Consider the following 18,554-nt stretch of genomic DNA (forward strand, 5'->3'; position numbering starts at 1 on the left):
AAAAACAGCCCAATAATAATAATAATGATTGAAGAAACTTAAAATGTTTTGTTTAAAACGTTTTTGTACTTTAATAACCAAAAATACAGCACTTTATGAATTCCTACATTTGATTTATTCACTTATGTATAACACTGGCATGCAATTCAGCCATAATACATTTAAAACAGTTAAAAAGTACACAAACAAACTAACACATTCGGAATGTTTTGCGAACTATGTTGATGAGCTTGAAGCCCGCCCACTATCGTTTTTAATTGCTCGAACACAGATCGTTCCCCTTCACTTGGTTGGCTAGGAGCGCTGCTCGTTTAGTGGCGTCTTTCCGCAGACGGCCTCTCCTATTGGTCCGAACAGGACGTGTGTTTTTCAATGGGGGCGGAAAAAATGGTGAGGAGATCCAGACGAGTGTGAAATACATACACACCGAGCTACTGCAGAGATGAAGGCGCTTATTTACGGGTTCTACGTGGCGGTTCTCGGGCTGTTGTTGACGGGGCTGCGTGAGTTGCTGTTCGGCTTCGAGGAGAACCGGTGTAGCATGACCTACATGTTCGAGTATCCTGAGTACCGGGTGAGTTTACCTTAACGACTGGACATGTCTCAAACCGCGTACTTCCGGGCTGGAAGCTGTGTCAAAATAAAACACCACATGTATGGCAACTATAGGTGCTGTAGCCATGGTAACCTGTAGTAGCAGACTATTTTAGTGGTGCCTATAAGACGCGGTTTGAGACGCTGCTGCTTGTCTTCATAGTGAAGTAATCCAGACTACCTGTTGTTGTTTTAGCATCTTTAACTTGCCATATAACTTGTAGCTCAATATGTAATACAAATTACATTTGCATTAAATGTTGGCACGTTATTTGGCTTAACTGCTTTATAAACGTTCATGCAGTGACCCGATGATAAACCCCGAACGAATCATGAATCAGCGAGGAAAAGATTCGGATCATTTGATGAATCAAATGACTCGAAGCAGCCGCTCGATCCAGCTTTCTCCCTTGTGCTTCGAGTCATTTAACTCGATTCTTTAAGTGATTCGTTATTTGTTTAGGTTTTCTAGACGAAACCTTTTTTTTTTCTCTCTTTTTCCCCTTCGCATCTCTGTTTGCTAGGAAGCTGGGGTCAAAGTGCAGGGTCAGCTATGATACCCATGCCCCTGGTGCAGATACTGTTGCCCAGCAATGGCACTTTGGCATTACTGGGGCTTGAACCTCCTCATTTTCTGAACAGTAACCTGTTGAGCCATCATGTCCCTAATACAGTATATAGCAGAGGTCAAACTTTTTGCCACCTTTCACTGTACAATAAATTCCACAGACCCCTCTGAACATAATGCATCTATTCAAATTTAAATGAGGACAATAATATTTTGTTTATTTACTATGGGACATGCTTCAGAACCCCGGGGTCCCAGACCCGACGTTGAAAACTCTATATAATATAAATACCTGAAATAAGCTCCCTGGGGGGAAAATGGATGGGTTTGTCATGAGATCATCTGAAACACAAACCATCACCCTCATGCCAGACACCACTCCCAGGGTCCTGCCCACAATGGCTGACTGACTGACAGGGCTATCTTAGTGAAGGTGAAAATCCCTATGCAACATTGTATGTGTTTTGCACCTGAATTTAAAATTATGTCTTTAAATAGTGCCTACTCACAAAGGAAATGCAATTGCAAATATGATTTGGATTAGCATTGCCACAGCTCGAAATTCACAGTGGTCCGGTCGCCCGAGGTGACTTAATTTGTCATTTGGCAGGTGATTCCTGTCACTAGCCAGCCCGACTGACTAGTTGAAAACAAAAAATATATATGAAGCGAAGATTCAGACACACATTCAGCGTGTGCCGTGTCTGTGTTCATCGATGTGTTTATCGGCAGGACGGAAAATACCGAAGAATTCAGAATCATATCGTGTATGAGTCAGGCTATCGGTTTTTTCACTACTGCGCATGCATATAACGCATCTCGTTGAATATCGCGGTAATCACGTTATCAAATTCAATAGATGTGGCCACATTATCGCCCATTTAAACACGTGTTTTTGTTGTTGTTTACATCGACATCTGCCAAAGCTACGTTGCGATGTGGAATTCTCTGAAAGGTGTACAGAAACCGCCAGAGACGTGGACAAAGCGACCTCGGTCTGAAGAGGAGAAAAAGGCCACCGATAAAGCGTATGAGAAGGAGAAATGACAAAGGACTTATAAGCAAACGTGGGAGCAGGGTAGGCCTTGGCTGCGATACGATTTTTATGGAATAATTACTTTTTTTAAAAGTTGATTCCTAGTTAATATGAAGCTCCTCATGCTTTCTCTCTCATAAATGGTTAAATGCAGAAAGCATGTTGGACATATTTTGGGTGCTATAGTCATGATGGTAAGTATATTTGTTTTCAATACTCATATGCCAAGTTGCCAAGTTTTCCAATATATTATTATTTGTTGATATTATGGTGCTCTGTGTTGTTCTCATTTATGTATTTAACAACAGTATCAAAATACTCAGGTCTTGAAATAAATGCACATTAGTCATGAACAATGGTAACTACTCTCTTTTGTGTTATTTTTGACAGGAGTAAAATTCATACATGAACAAATTTTGGCTAGTTGATTTTCTGTTTGGCTAGTTACTTTGGAAGGTAACTAGTCCTGCTGGCTGGTGAAAAAATATATGAATTTCTAGGCCTGATTTCTATTTAATATTTGTAACATACAGTCATAATGAGCAGCTAACATTGAGAAGCCAATCATGATTTGGAATTAGGTTGCTTAGCGAGCAAACATGGCTACTTATTCCTACTACATATCACTCTTTTGTCAGAGGAAGTACTGTATTCACTTTACAATCATGGATTGCTTAACCCAAGACACTCTGCTTGAGAATACTTGAGTGTAATTATGACAATAAGTGATCTGATAACTGCACAAAAATATCAGAGTTGGGTAATAAGTCTGTCCATGTCTTTACACCTGTGTGTGAAAATGTGAGAACATCATGTCGCTCGGTAGTCTTTTAGTCGTGTAGTCTACTCGGAGTTGCATCACTACAGTTAGTGAAGCTGTAAGTAATTATATTTTCCAGTAGTGAGGTGGCACCTCTTGAATCACTTTACTCTTAATAATTTATTTGTGAGGAGGTTTTTCTTTTTATGGTGCACATAAATGCTGTCCTCCTTCAGACAGCTTGTAACATGATCCAAGATCTCAATTCATTATGATGTTAAGTCACGTCACGTCATAAAACTGAAGTTGGACATTTGTTTAAGTTTGCGACCCCAAGTGCACAGCAGCAAGCTTGGCAGTAAGAGGTGTGGTGAAAGTGCTGAAATGTATATGAGCATTATCATTATCATGATTAAAATGTACCAGTATCCTGTCAGCCTGATCACGTGACTCACTGACATTGTGTGCCTCACAGTTCATTTCATTATCTTTAATTGCACCTACTCTGTTGATTCATACTGTAATATTTTCTGCCCTATATCCTTAATACCCATTAAAAAAAAAATTCCCAACCCTCTTTACGATGATGGAACAGGTTATTGTTATAGACATAATCCAACTGTGAGACTAAAAAAATAAAATAAATGTGATGTCATTTATTTCTTGGAGCCATGAGATTTTTTTTTTCCCTCTAGTTTTAGTTAATTTCAGACTGCTGAGTTATTGCACTTCAGATTAAACCCTTTCAGTTTTAACTGATTAGGCTTAAAACTACAATAACTGAGATGAAGACTTTATGTTTACAAAATTTGGACCTGCTGATGATGTATTATAGACCCCTGACCAGTTTAAAAATCATACTGGTTATCACAAGAATAGTTAAACAAGTGAGCCTTGTGATAGATTGCTGACCTGCCCAGAGTGACACCCCCCCCCATTGCACAAAGTCTGATAGGATTGGTTCCGGCTTCCCCTGTGACTCTGACGGATAAGCGGTATAGTTAATGGATGGATCGTCAGACACGTGTGTGTGTGTGTGTGTGTGTGTGTGTGTGTGTGTGTGTGTGTGTGTGTAGCGTGTCCAGCTCCCGCGACGTGTGGCGCGTCAGTACCCTGCCTATGGACTCTATCTGTATGGTGAAGGTCTGTATGCTCAAGAAACTCAAAATCTCAAACTCAGTGGTGCTCCTGTGCTCTTCTTACCTGGAAACGCTGGCAGCTACAAGCAAGGTGAGAAATTACTTAATAATTATACCTTTTGAATTCCTGACTCTGATTGGTCAGAAGGTGTTGATTTAATTTTCTATAACAGCAGCTCGTACTAGGCTTACACAGATACCACTTTAATGCCCCTGTAAGGTAGATGTCTCACAGTCTAAATCTTATACTAAATGGATTTAAATGTGCTGTTAGTTAACAAAGGAATAAATTTTTTAATATTGAATACAGAAGAACTCTCCAGTGGGTTAGATGTTGCCAATCTTGCATCTCTTTTAGGAACTGATCCACTTTGCAGCATTTGAGCTTTTTGGTGGTGCTGTTGATTCTATACAGAATTAATGTACAGGATTAGCTCAGTCTCTGGCTGAATAGTCAAGGAGTTGTTTGCTGCATGTGTCCTAAATGTGCAGCTCGTTCTCTGGGCTCTGTGGCATTGAGGAAAGCTGAGGGGTTGGAGGGAGAAATCCACCTGAACGTCTTCACCATCGATTTTAACGAGGAGCTGGTGGCCCTGTACGGCGGAAGCCTTATCCGGCAAACTCGCTTCCTCTATGAGAGCATCAAGGTCATCCTGCAACTTTACAAGGTCAGAGGTCAAGGGTTGGGGAGTAATGCATATTAAAGGATACTTGTCTGGTGAGTTGAGACAGGTGTGTTAGGAAGAAAAATTCCAGGACTCTACTGAAGTAGATAAAAACAGTGACTGAAAATAAAGGAACTGAAATGGACAATAACAATAGAATGTCGAATTATAATGGCTGTAGGGGTGGAAACAGAAGCCGCACAGAGGACAGATGACCATTTCAGGGTCTTAGAGGGTCTGTTGCAGTGGAACAATTTGAAGGGTCTATGTAGAACCCTACTATGTTCTGCCTTTTACAAAAATCTCAGCTAGAACCATTAACCGTCCTAAGAGCCTTGTTTATTTCAAGAGTGTGTCTATGGCTTTGGCAATGTTCATTATTGCAGAGACACTAATGAAACCAAGCAAACTGAAATACACAGTGCGTTTACATGCACATAGAGAGAATCGAATTTCTGCCGTTGCTCGACTGAAATCGAAGTTCAAAATGCCATGTATACACCTTAATTCGGCTGAAATTGAACCGAACTTGATTTCTCGGAATCGAGCTACACGACCTAGATTATGCGATTTCTGCCGAGCTACTTAGTGCATGTATACCCTATTGAGCTACGTATTCGAGCTACTTACTTCAGCACTGCCCCTTCCGGAAGTGACGAGTGACGAGACCACAAGGGAAACACCACAACCTCGGTCGGCATGACAACGAATCATGACAACGGCATGAATCTTTTCTTTTTGTGGCATTGTTTGCACTGTTAAAATTTAGCTCACTTACTGCATCACCAAATACATCTGTACAGCTGTTGCATAGCTGTGAATTGTGTACATAAACAAGTCATTGTATTTGTGTGTGTGTGTGTGTGTGTGTGTGTGTATATATAGATGTCCAACATCTGAAGAATGTCAATAAAAACAAAACAATTGAACTTTTTGTGTGTTTATTAAGACATAAGTTAAACTGTAAGCAAAAAATGGTCTTTAGAAAAATATTATTGTGCAAAATAAGTTGTCTTACAAAACAGTTGTCTGTGCCGGACAGTTTGTAGCCATACAGTCTGTTAGAGCAAGCCTAACAGCTTGAACACGGAGTGTTGCCAGATTGGGGGTTTTAAGTGCATTTTAGCGGATTTGAACATGTTTTGGGCTGGAATACGTCAGCAGTATCTGGCAACACTATAGCTCTTCATGACTACAACCGGAAGTGTACCAATACGATGGGGCGTGTAGCGCCACGTGTGGCTCGGGTGCCCGATTTCACTTGTGCATGTAGGATTGGATTTCTCTGGCGCCCCTGCTGGGACCCTTTGCTCGATTACCGACAGTAGCTCGATTTGGACGTGCATGTAAACGTACTGACAGTGGTGCTTGGAGTTGACTATTACTGCTGCACATCACCAGCCAGACATGCAGGACATCATTAAAGTGTAACTTCACTCCAAAGATTGAGCCTAAGCCCCCCCCCACTGCATAATTTTGAAAAATTCTGAAACGTGGGTAAGGGTCTGAGAAGGGGGCGAGATAGGGAAATAGTATAAACTCTTGTGAATGATAAGTCTCAATCAGCATACACAGTGGCATGCAAACATTTGGGCACCCTGGCTTAAAATGTCTGTTACTGTGAATAGTTAAGTGAACAGAAGATGAACTGATCACCAAAAGGCATAAAGGTAAAGATGACGCATTTCTTTAACATTTTTGGCAATATTACATTTTTATTTCCATCATTTACAGGTACAAAATACAAAAAAAAAATTAAAAGGGTCTGAAGCAAAAGTTTGGGCACCCAACATGGTCAGTACTTAGTAACACCCCCTTTGGCAGGTATCACAGTTTGTAAATGCTTTTGGTAGCCAGCTAAGAGTCTTTCAGTTCTTACTTTGTGGATTTTCACCCATTTGTCCTTGCAAAAGGCTTCTAATTCTGCAAGATTCTTGGGCCATCTTGCGTGCACTGCTGTTTTGAGATCTATCCACAGATTTTCAATGATGTTTAGGTCGGGGGACTGTGAGGGCCATGGCAAAACCTTCAGCTTATACCTCTTGAGGTGTTCCATTGTAGATTTTGAGGTGTGTTTCAGATCATTATCTTATTGTGGGACCCATCCTCTGTTTTACTTTTTTTTTCTTTTATTTATTACATATGGCATGATGTTTGTTTCCAGAATTTGCTGCCATTTATTCAAATCCATTCTTCCCTCTACCAATGAAATGTTCCTTGTGCAACTGGCTGCAGCACAAGCACAAAGCATGATTGATCCACTCCCATGCTTAATAGTTGGACAGGTGTTCTTTTCCTGGAATTTGGTACCCTTTTTTATGCAGGCATACCTTTTGTACATTGTGGCCAAAAAGTTATATTTTGACTTCATCAGTCCACAGGACTTGTTTCCAAAATGCATCAGGCTTGTTTTAGATGTTCATTTGTAAACTTCAGACACTGAATTTTGTGGCTAGGATGCAGGACAGGTTTTCTTCTGCTGATTCTACCATGAAGGTCATGTTTGTTCAGGTGTTGCTGCACAGTAGAACAGTGCACCACCACTCCAGAGTCTGCTAAATCTTCCTGAAAGTCTCTTGCAGTCAGACAGGAGTTTTTATTTGCCCTTCTAGCAATCCAACGAGCAGTTTTTTCAGAAAGTTTTCTCGGTCTTCCAGACTTCACCTTGATCTCCACCATCCCTGTTAACTGCCATTTCTTAATAACATTTAAGAATTGAGGAAACAGCTACCTGAAAATGTTTTACTATCTTGTAGTCTTCTGCTGCTTTGTGAGCATCAAATTATTTTATTTTTCAGAATGCAAGGGTGTTGCTTAGAGGAGCCCATTGCTGTTGATCTTGGGGACAACTTTGAGGAGTCAGAGAATTTTTACAGCTTTGAAATCTGCATCACCTGGCCTTTCCTAATGATGAATGTAAATAAGCCATAATGTAAGCTAATTAAGGTCTGGAACCTTGGTAAAAGTTACCAGAGAACTCAAAAGTATTGGGGCGCCCAAACTTTTGCATGGTGTTTCTTTCCTTTTTTCACTCTACAATTGTACAAAACAAAAATAATACACAGATCTTTCTGTGGCAGTGAGGGTGTGGTTGAGCATTGGCTGTGAACAGTGAGAAGTCAGGTTGAACCAGCAGGTAACATGTGACGAGGTGCACTTGTGTCTAATCACTGGCTGTCTATTAACGTGTCTGTGTCTTTCAGATAACCAGGACTGAGAGAAAGAGAGCTGTGTTCTCCAGTGTGTGTGTAATAGTCACTGAAAAGTGAAAATAAAGTGCACTTTGAATTGTCATGCCTGTCTCCAGTTCCTAATTTTCCACTTTTCCAAAGTTGTTAAACTTGCATAAAACGTTGAAAAGAAATGTCGTCTTTAACTTTATACCTTTTGATGATCAGTGCATCTTCTGCTCGCTTAACTATTCACAGTAACAGACATTTTAAGCAAGGGTGCCTAAACATTTGCATGCCACTGCATTTGGAAATGAGTGTGGTTTCACTGACTCACTCAAGGGTGGGGGCTGGGGAAGATGGACTGCCCACTTTTGATTAGAGGGCATGGAGAATTTCGTGATGGAGAGAACCAAACGGTCTACTCTGTCAGCATCAGCCTTTCAATATTCAGGATGATTTAACCCAGTAGATGGTGTTTTGAGTAATTTTCAACCCATAAAATGCCCATTTTCATTTTTTAAAAGTGGTATTTTTGTGAATACACTGCAACCCTTCTATAACAAAGTCTTTTACTATGAACTTTCACATATAACAAACAAAGTCGGAGTCTTCAAAAAACAACATTGAGCCATGCGTCCCCCCCCCCCCGGGACACAAGACAAATCAAGTCTGCAGTCAAGTTAACAATACATGTTCACGCCATAAAACCAAAGGTTTAATGAGCCTTACTTAAGTGTCCATCACTAAGAATTATTGAGAACGGTGATAATTAACTTCAAAAAATCCTTTAAAAGGACACTATTTTACGACCTAAAAGCAATTTTACTTGAGTATTTACTCCATTAGCACTGTTGTCATGGCTACTCATAAACGTAAGATACTCCTCCGTCTGTCAGAAAATGCAGGCAATAGACGGATGTAATTGCTGGAAGAGTTTTATTTAAAAACACGCTGACAAACAGATCCAAATCAGTGTGTGACTTATTTCCTTTGCTTCATAAACATGTAAGTGAATTAAGCATAAATGGAAGTTAAACACTGCTGGTCTTGTTTTATGTAAGAGTGAGTGAGTGAGTGGCGTGATAAGTGGGTCCATTTTAGTATTATGAACTTTTTGGCGTAACAAACTATTTGGACGTCCCCAAGAAGTTTATTATAGTGGGGTTGCAGTGTATTGAACCAGCATTGTTGTGTTTCATCACATTACAGTCATATTTTGTTTACAGCTCAAAAACAGATTTAGATCTGCAGTACCTCTTTAACATCTATTATACTATGAGCATGTGGGATGTTAGTGGGGTTGATGAAACAACACACTCCCTGGGCCCTGCCCCCTTCTGGGGAATGTTTTAAAATCACTTCCATATTAAATAGTGAAGGTAAAATTCTAGTTCTGTTTCATTTCTACTGACCACCAGAGGCAGTCCGTCATGTGTATGTGTAGGTTGAGTGTTTGGATCAACAAAGTCACCTGTGACCTGGGTGACGTATGCACCTTGCCCCAGCACTAAAGGCGCGTTCACCCAGGAAGTGACCTCTTGCCGCCATCTCGTGTTGGTCAGTAAGCTTTCAGGAGTGTACAGGCATTGCTCGTAGTCTTGTAAATCGAGATGAGTTGGCGCTGCGAACTTTCACCCTCCAAAGACTGCGATTAGCCTTTTATTTACAGTTAAGTGTGTTCCGTAGGCTTTCGAGCAAGCCACTTACAACAACAGGTAAGTTTTTTTTTTTTTTTTTTTTTTTTTTTTTTTAAGGCCGTATATGAGTGGACTTGCTCTGATATGGCAGTGTAAGAGGAATAACCAAGTTTGCGATCAGGTGGTGTCTCTTGCTCTTAACGCTGATCTTGAATGCAGTTCATTTGATTATCAGGCTGGGATCGCCCCTCGTAGCTTTCCGTTATGAAATGCAAACTGTGTTAACAGGCTTTTGTTTGAGAGTTGGATGGTAACTATCCACTTTTATGTTGGTGTTATCGAAGACTGACTACTCGCCTGGATTAAGTAAGAAACTACATTTAAGTTAGGGCTTATTCCCCACGATTTTCATTTATATTGTAGAATTGATGCATTGTTGTAGGGGAGTCTAATTATGTAATTAGTCTGTGTTCATTTATTATTTAACTAGGTGCAAGGTGGTTGTTTGGTCCTAACTGCACCAAATACACTTGCTGCACAGTATTTCACTTGCATAGCTACCTAGGAGAAACCTTCCAAATAGGCTAGTAATTAGGCCACTATGTCAACCTAGGTTGAGTGGAGGCAGTAGTTGATAATGTCTATGATGTGCATTTATTGCCAAGCCCTTCTTGAGCCAGATGATTGCCATGAACAATGTCCCTCTTGCCTTGGGGTTGAACACTTAAATCAAGGACTGACGGGGCTGACGTGCATGAATTGTAGCTGCTTCAGTCTAGCAACATGGTCAGCTAGGCTAGCCCAAGAGAGCAAAATAAGCTCTCAATTGCCCTCTGCACAGAGGAACAGTACTGTGTCTCCTACTGCACACAAGTGCTGCAGATCTGAGTCACGAGAGGCCTCCGCTGGGGGCAAATGCAGGAAAGTAGATCCCCTGACCCAAAAGTTTGATACTTTTGGCCTCTCAGTTTGCAGAGATTAAGACCCTCCTACTTAATCTGCAACAACCTGGTGCACAGCCTGCTAGCATACCTGCTACAGCTGCACAACAGTCTCCTTCTGAGGTGCCTCTGGCACTGTCACCAGCTTTTGAGATCCAGGATGAAGAGGTCCTCTCCACTAGGGCTTCAGAGAATCTAGTTCTAAGTGGTAGGGGGGTTGAGGAGGGGTAGGAAGAGAAGCTCTCACTTCTTTCATCCCAACTCCCAGGAGACAAGCTACAGTTCACTGAAGGGCTCCAAAACTAGCCAGCACTTGGGCCCGATGTATGATGTCCCTGGCCACAATGCCATTTGACAGACGATCTGATTGTAAGGTGCTACGATGCAGCAGCTTGTATTCAATGTATTGGAAATTCTAGGTCATACCTTATACTTGCCCCTGTCCCAGACATTGCAGACCTCTGAGGTTAGCCCTTCTGCCCAGAGCCTGAGTGATGCCTCTTTGCAGGCATTTGCCTATATGACCAGAGAGTCATTGTCTTCACTAACCCTTGCTCAGCATCAGGTATGGCTGACCCAGTCTCCGCTTCTGGAACCCTGAAGGAAAGCCCTCCACACTCTTCCTGTCATTCTGGTACAGGTGTTTCGACCTGCTGCGCAGCAAGCTCTGGAGCATAGCCTACAGGTTACATAGGAGGCTAGGCAGCAGTTTGCCAGTCTGCACCATGACCAAACCCCCCCCCCCCCCCCCCCCCCCAACAGAGGCCCTCTGTGGCAATAAATACAGCTCAGGCAATAGTCCGGCCAGTAATGCAGCTGAGGGCACAACGCTCAGATAGGCTTCACCAGTCAACCCATGCCCAGCCCCCTCGCTTGGTACAGCGCTGCCAGTCTTCTGGCTGTCGCCCCTCTAGGAAGGGGTGAGGGGGCAGACAATGACTATCTCTCCCATAGTCAGGTGCTTCACCAAGCAGCAGCTCAGGTGCTAGGAAATGCTTATGTCAGACCCCTGGGTTGTGTCAACCCTGTCACAGGATTACAGCATTCGATTTGGACGTTGACTGCTGAGGTTCCATGGGGTCAAAATGACCTTTGTCAAGGACTCGAACAGGGCTCTGGCCTGACGCCAGGAGGTCTTGACTTTCCTGGAGAAGGGTGCCATTGAGCCATTAGACAGTTGTTCACAGAACAGTGGATTCTATTCCACTTATTTTATTATCCCAAAAAAGGATGATGGGCTTGGCCCCATATTAGATTTAAGGCCTCTGAACAAGTACCTCAAGGTTTTCAAGTTCGATATGTTAAGAACAGTGGATGTGCTACAGGGCATCAGGCAGAATAACTGGTTTACAACCATCGACCTGAAAGATGCATACTTTCACGTTCCCATCATGCATCAGCGCAGGCAGTTCCTCCATTTTGCCTTTGAGGGTAGGGCTTACCAGTTTCATGTGCTCCCATTTGGAATCTCACTAGCACCAAGAGTCTTTACAAGGTGTGTAGCAACAGCGCTTCAGGAGAGGCAGAGCCCTGGCCTTCAGATAATTTTTCAGACTGCTAGGCATGCTCACAGCAGCCTCATCTGTGATCCCTTTAGGCCTTCTGTCATTGAGGCCTGTCCAGATCTGGCTAAACAATCTTTGTCTGCACCCCACTCAACACAGATGCAAGCTGGTCAGTGTCACTGCCAGCTGCCTAAGATGACTGCACCCATGGAAGAGAAAAACATATCTCTCCCAGGGTGTTCCTTTAGGGTCCATACCTTCTTGCAGAGAGGTTGTGACCATGGACATCTCCCTAGCAGGTTGGGGAGTGGTGTGGCAATGCAGAACGGTCAGAGGCCAGTGGAGTCCTCAGCAGCAGGAACAATACACAAATGTGTTGGAACTCCAGGCTGTTCTGCTTGGCCTCAAACATTTCCTCCCAGTGCTGGGAGGGAAACATGTCCTTATAAGGACAGACAAAATATCTGTAGTCTACCATATAAACCACCAGGGGAGCACCAGGTCTAAACAGTCCTTAAGGATAGCGCAACAGCTATTGCTGTGGGCCCATACTCACCTATTGAGCCTGAGGACAACACGCTTACCAGGCACTCAGAACAGGGCAGCAGATCTCTTATCCTGGCAATATCTCCATTGTGGGGAATGGAGGCTGCATCCCAAAGTGGTACAAGAGATTTGGCACAGATATGGCAAGGCAGAGGTGGCTCTTTTCACCTCGCAGGCAACAACACACTGTCCCCTCTGGTATTGTCTGGGGGAACCAACAAGCCCCTTGGGCCAAGATGTGCTGGCTCATGTATGGCCAGATTGGCTACTATATGCCTTCCCTCCACTATTGTTAATATTGCCCACTCTAGACAGGCTCCTTAATGGGAATCATGAGGTGCTACTAATAGCCTCCAGAAGGCCCAGGAGAGTGTGGTTCCCAAGATTACACAGGTTACTGGACAGGGAGCCCTGGTGCAAGGATCCTGTCATCCAGCAGTCGTGTGGACCATCAGCAGCTCCCGGGCACCTTCAACCAATGTGTTCTACTCTAACAATGGAAGCGTTTTTTTCTGAGTGGTGCCACGCAGAAGATCAGGAACCGACATGCTGTTCTATACCAGTAATTCTCAGTTTTCTCTAGTTCCACCTTGACAAAGGCCTTGCAGCCTCCACCATCAAGGTTTATAGAGCTGCCATCTCAGCCATGCACAGGGGCAGGTAGGTCATCCTCGTGACCTTGTTGGTATTAGTCATCCACGTGCTTAAAGCACCGCCTCTGGCCGTCAGTAGAAATGAAATAGAATGATGGTTACGCATGTAACCGCGGTTCTGTGAATTTCAGATAACTGCCAGAGCTTGGCAGTCACTCAGAATACTGTGAGAAGATTGCCAAGGGGTCACTTCCTGGGTGAATGTGCCTTTAGTGCCAGAACAGGGGGCATACATCACCCAGGTCACAGGTGACCTTTGTTGATACAAACACTTGACCTGCATATACACGTGATGGACATCCAGGTGCTTAAAGCACTGCTTCTGGCAGTCATCCGAAATTCATAGAACCGCGGTTACGTACGTAACTGTGTTTGTTTGTTTGTTTGTTTGTTTTTGTTTTCTGCTTTCAGGCTCTGATTCTGTTAAAGGGATCCTCCAGCGGATTTACTCTCTTAAACTTATGTTAGGTAAAAGTATTCATAGATTTCAACAGTCAAACATTCATTTTCAGAGACCAAATAGTGTTCAGAAAAATTAATTTTTATTAAAATATCAGATGGGCCTCCCGTGAAAGTGATGTATGCGATGACGTGGCTTAGTGGAAGCTTGGAGCAACTTGGCTGTTTATATCCTCTGCTTACATTGTGGTTTTGATAGTTTTACAAGTATTTTTACTGAATTTATAGGTTTTTAAATCAGTTAAGTATGCCTCATTGTGCAGCACATAAATGCCAAAATGATGCAAAAAAAAGAACGAGAAGATATCTTTTCACCGTTTACCTGGCCAGAATCATCTGACTACTCGCAAAAAATGGATTCATGCCATCGGAAGACCTCAAAACCATCTGCCTGTAGTGCCCTACTTATGCTCCAAACATTTTGAATCATCCTGTTTCAATGAATCAACAGAATTAAAAGCAAGATTAATGGGGGCTTCCAGATTAGAAAGAAAAGATGATGCCGTGTCAACAATATTTGCCCATCGTTCAGCTCCAAAAGTCCGCAAATGCAGTGTTGAGTGGCAACAGAGACAACACCAGGAGGTTCGTTTCAACTTTGTTCTACTGTTCGGTTCTTCCTGATTTTCCCACCGAACGGGGCATCAAAAGAGCACACTGGAAGGTTATAACTCGTCTTTGGTTTATTTTATTTTGTCCACAATTTGCTTCAGTAGCTGTACATGCTACAGTATTAGGCAGTACAGTACATTAGTGGCAGTACAGTAGCAGCGTTTGGCAGGTTATAAACCGGTGCCGTGTAGCTCTCTTGACAAGGTGGCAATACTGACTTTGTGCGCACTCCAACTTTTATACATTCTAAATTTCATTGGATACAAACCAGCCTATGAGGATTTACCAGCTCCAAACACTTCAACAAGGCAAGTAAGAAAGTCCTCTCCACTCATTGCATCCAATTGCTTTAATTGATTGCCCAACTTGACTCCTCCTATTCACTAGTGACTTAACAGACGCAACACCTCCCACTTGACCGACTAATCAAAAAATGATTCAAGGAGGTCACAGCCAAACCCATTATACATCACAATATTTTTTTTTTTTTAAATATACTTTTCCAGTCTTTTTCCGCCCAAAAAGGAGAGAAAGAGAGAGAGAGATTAAGGTGATGGACATCCTGGGCAGTGTCTCCAGGAACTAGATTTTAAGGTCCTGAGGCAGTGCCTCCAAAGCTGGGGCTGAAAATATCAGCCCATGACGTCAAATATCACTGATCCTCCACAGGAAGGAGGACTACCAATCTCCTCACATCTCTCCATAGGGTGACAGCCGCTGTCAACTGCTCAAGATTCTTCTTGGATTGCCCAACTGCCAGAGGAGCAGGAAGGCCAGCACAAGTCTTCACGTCAACATCCCTAACCAGTCCTTTCTTATCTGGGTATACTACTTGGACTCGTCCGAGTCGGAATTGACCCCGCAAGGCGTTTTGATCAGCAATCCACACAATGTCGCCAACTTTGACATTCCGCTTCATCTGGTGCCACTTAGGTCGAATAAATAGATTAGGTCCTGCAAGTTCACTCCACCTCTTCCAGAAGATGTCAACACCAATCTGGATGGCACGGAGACGGCGCCAGGGGTGGGTGGACAGGTCTATTCCACCCGTATCTCCTCTTTTATTGGTCCTCCCAAGGAGCAAAGAGTTAGGTGTTAAATACTCTATGGAATCTTCCTGTTCTTGCGCTCTGGCGTCAATTGGCCTTTCATTGGTGAGATTGGCTGCCTGGTAAAAGAGGGTTTGGATTTCACCCCAGGTAAGTGAGCTTGTGGTTCCTCCAAGGCTTGTAAGTGCTCGCTTTATGAGCTTAACTGCGGCTTCTGCAGCTCCATTTCGGTGAGGCGCATCAGCAGGGTGGAAGTTCCATTCCCACTCTGTTCCATTCCTACCAGCTGCTTGCTCTAAGATGGCTAGATTACTTTGCAGGTCATGTAGGGCAGGTTTAGCTCCAATAAAATTGGTTCCCATGTCTGACCACAGCTTTCTTGGATGGCCCCTCAACGCTACGAAGCGAGAGTAAGTTTGGAGAAAACTCTCAGATGACTGGTCATCAACAATGTCCACATGAACCGCTCTTGATGCCATACAACAGAACACTATGCCCCAGACCTTTTTGCTTGTTCTCCTTTTGACTGCATCCTTGATTTCAAAGGGGCCGAAGAGATCCAAGGTTGTATATTCAAATGGCTGGGCACGCTGTGAGCGTTCAGTTGGCAGATCACTCATCATCTGCTGGCAAGTCTTTACTTTCAATTTGCGGCAAGTGACAGTTAATAACAGTTTTCTTCACTATTCTCCGCCCTTGTACAATCCACGTCCTTTTTCTGGTGCGTAATAGAGTGGCAGCAACACCTTCATGATTCTCATCATGTGCTTCTCTTGCCACCAAGGTCACAACCCAGGATTTAAAGGGGAGGAGAGGAACAGCTGCTCCATCTACAGTCCAGGACTGGATTCTGCCTCCACAGAGGAGGAGTCCTGAGTTCTTGTCCTTGTACACAACCAAGCGGTTCAATGTCGAGTCCCGGAACTGACTGCCATTTTGGGCTGCGAGGACCAGGTCTTGGAAGGCTTGTGCCCTTTCTTCAGCGGACAATGCAGGGCAAATTACCTCCCACTTTGGATGCACAGGGACCTGGCATTTCCCCAGCCAAACTTTTGCAGCTCGTCGCGTCCATGCTATTGCAGCGCACAATCTGGACAGAGAACTGAAGCGCTCGGGATTGACAAGGTGCACCAGCCCAATTCCCCAGAGTCTTTGTCTGTCTGCAGATACTGTACTTGATACATGTTGTGAAGGCGATCCATCTTTGGCTCCTTCATCCTTGATGTCAGGGTGTTCTGTGGTATTGGACTCAGTTTTCGCTTTTGACTGGGCCCGAGTAGCCACTGCCGAAAAGGCCTTTCGCTGCAATTTTCCCACAACTTCAGCAGCAGAAGATATGACTTCATTGACCATCTTCATTGGCCATTCTGATTCAGGCAATTGCAAGAATTTGGGGCCTTGTTGCCATTCTGAGCCTTCATCGAGTTCCTCAGGAGTTGCACCTCTGGTAAGTATATCAGCGATATTTCGGTTGCCTTCGATCCATCTCCAGTCCTCCACTTGAGTATCCTTCTGGATCTCACCAATTCGGTTAGCGAAGAAGGTCTGGTAACCATAGCTGTCTTTCTGTATGGCTGCCAGGATTGTCTGGCTGTCCACAAAGTGAATCCAGCACCTGACTTTTATATAGCAATGCTTTTCAAAGTACTTCTTAAGACGAGTAGCAAAAACCGCACCACACAGTTCCGCCTTTATCACATCTCCCTTTTGATCAAGGGGTGTCAGCTTTGCTTTTGACTCTACTAAGGTCACTATGACTTCTCCATTAGTCTCCCACCGGAGATAGAGTACAGCTCCATATGAGGACTCGCTTCCATCAGAGAATGTTATTCCCATCGGTGGGCCCAAGGCATCAGGTGGTGTAAGGCTCCTATTAAACCTAATCTGGCCCAGTCTCACATATTCTTCAAAAAGGTTTACTGCAGCATCTCGAAGCTTGGGCGAAAGTGGGACATCCCACGTGTCCTGGTTGTTCTTACCAGCCTCCTGGAATGACTCCCTAACCAGCATCACTCCCTTCTGCTTTGCTGGTGAGGCAAGACCAATTGGGTCATAAAACCCAGCAATCTGACTAAGGAGTATACGTCGAGTCAGGGGGTTGGGCGTTTCTTCCCTAACTTCATCCATATGCAGATTGAGTCCAGTCCTCATTTTTCCCCTTTTCTTTGAAAAGTTAACAGATGTGAGAAGCCGAAGTTGGTCTGTTCCGGGTTCGTAGCCAACGCCAAGTGCTTTGTTCTCACTATCGGACATTTGATTAGGCAGTACTAGTGTCTTGGGTGCAGCACCATCTTCACTGGGACCAGAAAGATCTTCACTCCTCCCACTTTGATGAGACAGGACCCAAGGCTTAAGAAAGAAGCCTCCTGCTTCCAGAATTTCCTCCACTCCTTTAATGATCCTCTTCAAAGTCTCAAGATTATTGTGGGAGGTTAGAATATCATCCACATAACTGTCCTCAGTTAGGACTCGCCGTTCTTCAGCCATGTTAGCGAACTGAGGAAGGCTGGCCGTTTCCTTCATGGCAACTTGGGCGATACAACCCGCAGGTTTGTCGCCAATATTGACCCTAACGACTGCATACTCCTCAATGTCATCTTCTGGGTTGTCTCTTCATAGAAAACGATGGAGGTGGACTTCATTGTCTTTAAGCCACACTGAGTTATACATTTTCTTAACATCACCCAGTGCAGCATAACGTCCACTTCTGAACCGCAAAAGGACTCCCCTAATGGGGTTGAGGACATCAGGGCCTTTGTGAAGGAGATCGTTAAGACTAATGCCATGGAACTCCTGACTGCTATTCCAAACAATTCTTACAGGGGTTGAAGAAGAATGAGGGTTAGGGGCGACGAGATGGCTAATATACCATTTGGGCCCCTTCCAAACATTAATTTCTTCCTGTGAAAGTTTCACAGCAGCTCCTCTGGAGACCATTTCATTGATTTGGTCCCGGTATGCAGACTTCCATGCAGGCTCCTTTTCCAAACGTTTCTCCATATTTTTAAATGTTGCCTCCACTGCTTGCCGATTGTCTGGAAGCATTGTAAGATCTCCTTTCCAGGGATATGCAGCATCCCAATGAGGAGAATTACTGTGTTTGTCTGCCAGCATGTAAGTAAGGCAGTCTTTAATTTTTTCAAGATCCCGCTCTTCCTTGAGGGTCATTTCTTTTCCTCCTGGGGGGCACGTGCCACACTTACAGCCACCACACTGA

General features: G+C 43.7%; 1 protein-coding gene across 1 annotated transcript in view; it reads left to right on the forward strand.

Annotated features, from left to right (window-relative positions):
• The first annotated feature begins 361 nt into the window (after window positions 1–361).
• Window positions 362–18,554, forward strand: part of pgap1 (post-GPI attachment to proteins inositol deacylase 1) — a 70,893-nt gene continuing 52,700 nt past the window's right edge. Inside the window, exons 1-3 of the mRNA XM_060937282.1 lie at window positions 362–574; window positions 4,035–4,188; window positions 4,590–4,765. Of these exons, the coding sequence (XP_060793265.1) occupies window positions 443–574; window positions 4,035–4,188; window positions 4,590–4,765 (462 nt within the window). The 5' untranslated portion in view covers window positions 362–442. The remainder of the gene's footprint in view (window positions 575–4,034; window positions 4,189–4,589; window positions 4,766–18,554) is intronic.

The sequence above is a fragment of the Neoarius graeffei genome, chromosome 13, assembly GCF_027579695.1.
Source record: "Neoarius graeffei isolate fNeoGra1 chromosome 13, fNeoGra1.pri, whole genome shotgun sequence".
NCBI classification, from domain to species: domain Eukaryota; kingdom Metazoa; phylum Chordata; class Actinopteri; order Siluriformes; family Ariidae; genus Neoarius; species Neoarius graeffei.